Source organism: Silurus meridionalis, chromosome 3, assembly GCF_014805685.1.
Source record: "Silurus meridionalis isolate SWU-2019-XX chromosome 3, ASM1480568v1, whole genome shotgun sequence".
NCBI lineage: Eukaryota > Metazoa > Chordata > Actinopteri > Siluriformes > Siluridae > Silurus > Silurus meridionalis.
In genome coordinates, this window is record NC_060886.1 from 22,034,188 (window position 1) to 22,040,607 (window position 6,420).

A 6,420-nucleotide genomic window follows, 5' to 3' on the forward strand; every position below is an offset into this window, starting at 1 on the left:
CTTGGCTACAGGACGTAATCCAAGCTCCAAATCTCTTTCGAACCAGATGCTTAAAGTTCCATGCAAATAATGGACAGTGGACAATGAAGCTATCTATGGTACCGCTTAAAAGAATCTGGATACTGAACTCCCAAATTATGCAATTATTACTAGGTTTGGTGAGACAATAAACTGCTCAATTATTAGGTCATATTCTGCCTGTGTTATTGTAGTTGTTTTCTATTTATTTAATAGTTGGTGTTTACTGTTAAATAAATTAACTACTGCTTATTAAAAAAGGTGTCTCTAAAAAACAGTAAAATGTATAATTGTATACATTTTCTTTCTCTTGTGAATTTATAGGTTGTCCTATTTCTTTACAGTGTATCCATTTACTTGTATTTTTTGTTGAAAAGGCTTGCCAGATCACTGTTTCAAGCTCTTCCTTCATCAAGTAAAGTGTAGGTATGGATGACCAAGAGCTGTGAAGGCCTAAGATGTCATGGCTGGTCTGGAGATCCTAGAGATAAGTATGATGATAGAGCCATGCCAGATTCAGCTAAAGCCTCAGTGGAATTCACAGCTTCTTTAGCTTTAACAATGTGACAAAACTATGTAGACAACTGACTATCACATGAACAGATCAGTCTTCCCCAAACATTTTGCACATGAACACAATAAGATTTATTTTCACTATACCGTAATTCATAAATTTTTCAGAATGAAGATGCCCCTGTGCACAAACCAAGTTATACATAAAGATGCAATTTGCATGTGTTGTATCAGTGACATGGAGTAATGACCGTCCTCAAAGTTTAAAAATCAACAGAATTTCATCAGTTGAACAGCTGACTATTGACCACTGAGATATTTCAATATTATGATTTGATATTAAAGTTCAGTATAAATTACTGTGCACACCATATTCTCATGTATGGAATCATTTTCTGGATATGTATAAGAAATGCCATACATTTCTCTAAGCACCGACTTTATACAAATTGTTCCATGTTGTGACTTTCTCCTTTGGCACATCTATCTGTAAGTATCTGTGCTTACTATTGTGGAAAAGTTAGTACTGTTTATGTTATGTCCTCCGTACCACTCTATAACAAACCTCTATGATCCATTATATTTTAACAGAAGACAGCTGTGTCATCATTAAAAAACAAATACAGCATTCAGAGTGAGCTTTTTCTACACAAGTAGTGCGAACAGTTTACATGGCATGATGCAACCTCAAAAAATATATTTTTTGTTATTTTGATTTTTATAAAGAAATTTAATATGCAAAATCATAATTAAATAGTGTGCATGATATTTACACTTAGTGTGTAAGCACACTTAGCAATAAAACCCATTTTTATACGATTAGATCTATAAAAGCTTTATGTTTTTATCGGCTTTTCACTCGAATTTTATACTATTCGAAAACCTCCATATATAGTATTTTAATAAACAAAGAACAACAAAAATACAAACATACTACAAATCATTGCCTCATTTTAACACTGTATTTTCTCTCAACAAAGTTCTCCATTAAAGATAATTTTAAAATGTATTAATAATTGCTTCAAAGTCAGTTGCACACACCCAGTAAAAATGTGCAGATGTTATTTTCATACACTCGGTACACCCCAGAGGAAGACACATTCTTCCTCTATACAAAGGACGGCCTTTTTTTGCATAAAAGTCTCTGCAGAACCAACAGGAGATCTTGCTTCCTGTTTCCTTTCCTCCTCCCTCTCTATAAAAACCCCACCTCTCTTTCTTTCCTCCACATCTGCCTTCTCTTTCCGAACCCTCAAGTCGGTCTGAAGGAAAATCTGTCAAGATGGTAAGTGCTGACGTAGAAAAATTCTGACTAGCATTCCTTTTAGTAATATATATTTATATATTTATAAAACATCTGCATGTTTATTGGTTGTGTTGACTTATAAGAGACAAAGAAAATTGCAAAGGTGTAACTGTTTGTTATAATTTTGAAATCTTTATTTTTTTTTTTATATAAAGTTTAGTCCATTAGATATTTGTAATGTTAAAACAATATTACTGGCAAAAAGTATAGCAAAGAAAATGTGTAGACAAAGAGCATGCAACTCCTAATGAAAAAGGATGTGGCTGAGGCCTTCAAAGCCAAATTCCAGAGACTGGTACACATTTTGAAATTAATTCAGTGGACCCAATACACTTTGATGTACCATACAGTTGATTAAAGTTCTCCAATCCTGAAATATCTAGAAATTTTGTTGATAATAATTTAAATGCAAAAAGAATGCCTTCTTTTATAATAGAACGGACACATTCCTGAGCCCCTATGATATAAAGATTCACTACCAGTAGATGAGATCATGATTGACAAAGGCTGAAGAGACTGGAAATTTGGAGAATAATGGATGTCTGTTCTGCTAAAGCGGCCTGGACGAGATATCTCTGCTTGATACACAAAGAAGGGTGTTCAGCTTAGTGGGACAGGGAAGGGGGTGGAGTGAGGGCTACCCACTAAGGAACTGGGCCATTTCCTGTCTAACACACAGTGCTTAAAATCTAGTTTGGGTATGACACGCACAGGCAAAATTTTTTTAATTATTTTGTGAAATTTATATGATTTTGAACCAGTGAGGAAAATGTAGTTGTATTTTGTTTGTAATGCCATAAAATTATAACAGTTTATCCTTTCATTTGACCTAAATCTCGGTGAAATTTTAAAATTGCAAATTCCAGACTATGTTGCAAAAAATATGGGTGAAGTAAATATGAAAGGTGAAAAAAGTACCAGGAATTTACTTAAAAGAGAATGTAAGTTAAGTGATGTTAGCATTAATTTGTGTATTTAAAAAATATAAATGAAAACTAAATTGTATATAATGTATATGATATATTTTTATTCACACACTTTTCTTAAAAACTATATTTTCTTTGTTTTGTTTTGTAGCGTGAGTGTATTTCAATGCATGTTGGTCAAGCTGGAGCCCAGATGGGAAATGCATGCTGGGAACTTTACTGCCTGGAACATGGGATTCAACCAGATGGACAGATGCCCAGTGACAAGACCTTTGGTGGAGGGGACGATTCCTTCAATACTTTCTTTAGTGAGACAGGAGCAGGCAAACATGTTCCACGTGCCATCTTTGTAGATCTGGAACCCACTGTGATTGGTAAGATGACACTGATCTAGCTAGTAAGAACACTTCTTGAATAAAAAAAAGCTTTTTTTTTAACAGGTAAATGAGTGAATTTGTTGTCCAGTTAGTTAATGATTTTTATGTGCTATTTTTATACAGATGAAGTACGGACTGGCACATACCGCCAACTTTTCCATCCTGAACAACTTATCACTGGCAAAGAAGATGCTGCCAATAATTATGCTCGAGGACACTACACCATTGGAAAGGAGATCATTGACCTGGTGTTGGACCGGACTCGTAAACTGGTTAGGCTTTCTTATTATAGAAGAATATATTTTGACATCGAAATAAGAAGTTAAAATAAAACTAGTGACAACTAGTTTAATAATTATATAATTATAAACAATTATAATTATAAAACTATGAACAGATTATTCAATTTTATTATAAAAAAAATAATCCTACATTTTTTATTTCACTTCTGCAGGCTGACCAGTGCACAGGCCTTCAGGGATTTCTCATTTTCCACAGCTTTGGTGGAGGGACTGGTTCTGGCTTCACTTCCTTGTTGATGGAGCGCCTCTCTGTTGACTATGGAAAGAAATCCAAGCTTGAGTTTGCAATCTACCCAGCTCCCCAGGTTTCCACAGCAGTGGTGGAACCCTACAACTCCATTCTGACCACCCACACCACTCTGGAGCACTCAGACTGTGCTTTCATGGTGGACAACGAAGCCATTTATGATATCTGTCGCAGGAATCTGGATATTGAGCGCCCCACTTACACCAATCTTAATAGGCTAATTGGTCAAATAGTCTCCTCCATTACTGCTTCTCTCAGATTTGATGGAGCTCTGAATGTGGATCTGACAGAGTTCCAGACAAATTTGGTGCCCTACCCTCGCATACACTTCCCTCTGGCTACCTATGCTCCTGTGATTTCTGCTGAGAAGGCATACCATGAGCAGCTTTCTGTTGCTGACATCACCAATGCCTGCTTTGAGCCTTCTAATCAGATGGTAAAATGTGATCCACGTCATGGTAAATATATGGCATGTTGCCTCCTCTACCGTGGAGATGTGGTGCCCAAAGATGTAAACTCTGCCATTGCCGCAATCAAAACCAAACGCACAATTCAGTTTGTGGATTGGTGTCCCACTGGCTTTAAGGTAGGCATCAACTACCAGCCCCCTACTGTCGTCCCTGGTGGAGACCTGGCTAAGGTGCAGAGAGCAGTCTGCATGCTGAGTAACACCACAGCCATTGCTGAGGCCTGGGCTCGTTTAGACCACAAGTTTGACCTGATGTATGCTAAGAGAGCCTTTGTGCACTGGTATGTGGGAGAGGGCATGGAGGAGGGTGAGTTCTCAGAGGCTAGAGAGGACATGGCTGCTCTAGAGAAGGATTATGAAGAAGTGGGCACTGACAGTGTCGGGGACGAAGATGAAGAAGGCGAAGAATACTAAAGTAAACAAATTGTGACCAATATATATTTTTTTTGTTAAATGCAATGCAAAGTATGCATTAATTAAAGAGTTGTTTTGGTCAAACAAATCTCGTTCTTGTTATCTTTCTTTAACTCATTCAACACATGACAAATGGCCCAAAAAATATTTTAAGAAACAAAAAGTGTCCAGTGCAGTTAGCTGTTACCAGAATTCCTTCGGACAGCCATGACACATGTACAAATTTAAAATCTTGGGTGGGTCGACACAGCCCATTTAAACAGTAATCTAAAAAATCAAAATATTAATAAAACTAGTTGGTGTAGTGAGCACCAAAAATGATTACGGATTTAATTATAAAAATCATATATGCTACTTAAATTAACCAACGCTCCACAGAAACATTTAGAAATCCAAATGTTAAAACTGAGTTGAAACATGTACCAATAATCCTTATTTCTAATACAATTTGGTTTTTCATAAAAATTCATGGAAGTTTTGTATAAGTATGAATAGAGAATAGGAATGCTCTAGAAACCGGACAATTGACCACCAACCTCTATAAAGGAAAAAAAAAAGCCACCTCCCAAAAAAAAACAAAAGACAACTCTATGTTTCATGGGTACCTTCGTGTGCTTTTATGGGTACTTTTGAGTACTTCAGTGGGCAGACAAAACATAACGTAAATATTAATAATAAATTTTCTTTAACCAGTGTAGAACAGTAAAAGGGTATTACATGAACACTTGGCCGGCGCCATTTTTAATGCTTCAGAGATCCAATAAGCGAACTAGAAATAGGCGTTAAAGTCAGCCAATCATAATTCGTGATAGGGCTCCTCAGTAACCAATCATTGCACAGGAGGCGGGTTTTACGCAGTGGGTTTGTGTGTGTGTGTGTGTGTGTGAGAGAGATTGGGGTGGTGGTAAAAGCTCAGGTGTCAGTGGGCGGAGTCAGTGACGTGCCTTAACCCCTGGCATGTCAGTGTTTTTTTTAAGGAGCTGTCGCTCAGCTGATGGTGACGCAGCGCGGCTGTAGAAGTAGGAGGGGAGGCACGATCGAGAGACAGATATAGAAGCGGGAATAATAAGCCGCACGCTGCGTGGAGTTGACACACAAAGAGCTGAGACACAGAGTAAGAAAATAAATCTCGTGCGACAACCGATAGAGTAACATCCGGTCCTTTCGCGAAGGATCTGTGGCTTTGGCACGAGCTGTCACCGTCACAGCGCATATTCACGCGTCTCCCTAGGCAACATCAACAACGCTTGTTTATTCAGACAGCGGAGAGACGCGCCTTGTGGGCACTTCAAAAAAAGGTAAATTGCCTCTCTGGGTTAGTTTTGGGGACTCGTGTGGACTCACGGAGTGTGTGTTGGACTTCAGACAGCATGATGGCGGGCGAGTTGTTAAGCAGTGCAGCTGTCAGCGGCCATTACGGTCTAAACTAATTACAAACTTTTGAGCTTGACATTAGCAGCACATGGTGACTGGGTTTCCAGTGAGCTCCACACTGAAACAGGCCTCATTCTAGAATATACTGTTGTACTCACAGTGCGACAAGTTTGTGTTTGTCCACATAAAACATTAATATTTAATAGTCATATCAGTTACTTGTTTATACCTGAGAGCAGCATGGCATTCTTTTTAGTAATCACATTTCTGTAACATAACATACACACCACAACTAAACCAATAATGTCTTTTAAATTACACATAAGATTGTGTTATAGTGTGTCTCGATTCAAAAGCTGTTAAATGTAATAGGCTAATAATAACACTGCCACTTGACATGACTGGTGTTATTACCATGTAGTAGCACTTATTTCACAAGACAAAGTTAATTTTACTTTCCATTTGTCACTTGCT

General features: G+C 37.6%; 2 protein-coding genes across 4 annotated transcripts in view; both read left to right on the forward strand.

Annotated features, from left to right (window-relative positions):
• Window positions 1-1,674: 1,674 nt before the first annotated feature.
• On the forward strand, window positions 1,675-4,660 carry tuba8l3 (tubulin, alpha 8 like 3). The gene is made up of 4 exons (XM_046842089.1): window positions 1,675-1,816; window positions 2,915-3,137; window positions 3,264-3,412; window positions 3,595-4,660. The coding sequence occupies exons 1-4, from the start codon at window positions 1,814-1,816 to the stop codon at window positions 4,570-4,572; spliced, it is 1,353 nt and encodes a 450-aa protein (XP_046698045.1). The 5' UTR covers window positions 1,675-1,813; the 3' UTR covers window positions 4,573-4,660.
• Window positions 4,661-5,180: 520 nt separating this feature from the next.
• The window catches only part of dnajb2 (DnaJ heat shock protein family (Hsp40) member B2), a 9,133-nt gene continuing 7,893 nt past the window's right edge, over window positions 5,181-6,420 (forward strand). For 2 of the 3 annotated variants that reach the window (XM_046842117.1, XM_046842108.1), the window contains exon 1: window positions 5,184-5,870. The gene's annotated coding sequence lies outside the window, so the exon portion shown is untranslated. Of the gene's footprint in view, window positions 5,871-6,420 lie in introns of all 3 variants that reach the window. The other variant, XM_046842100.1, reaches the window with a different exon arrangement.

Coding starts and splice junctions, on each gene's coding strand:
- tuba8l3 (XM_046842089.1), top strand. Junction 3,138..3,263: donor TCTGGAACCCACTGTGATTG/GTAAGATGACAC, acceptor ATTTTTATACAG/ATGAAGTACGGACTGGCACA. Junction 3,413..3,594: donor TGGACCGGACTCGTAAACTG/GTTAGGCTTTCT, acceptor TCACTTCTGCAG/GCTGACCAGTGCACAGGCCT.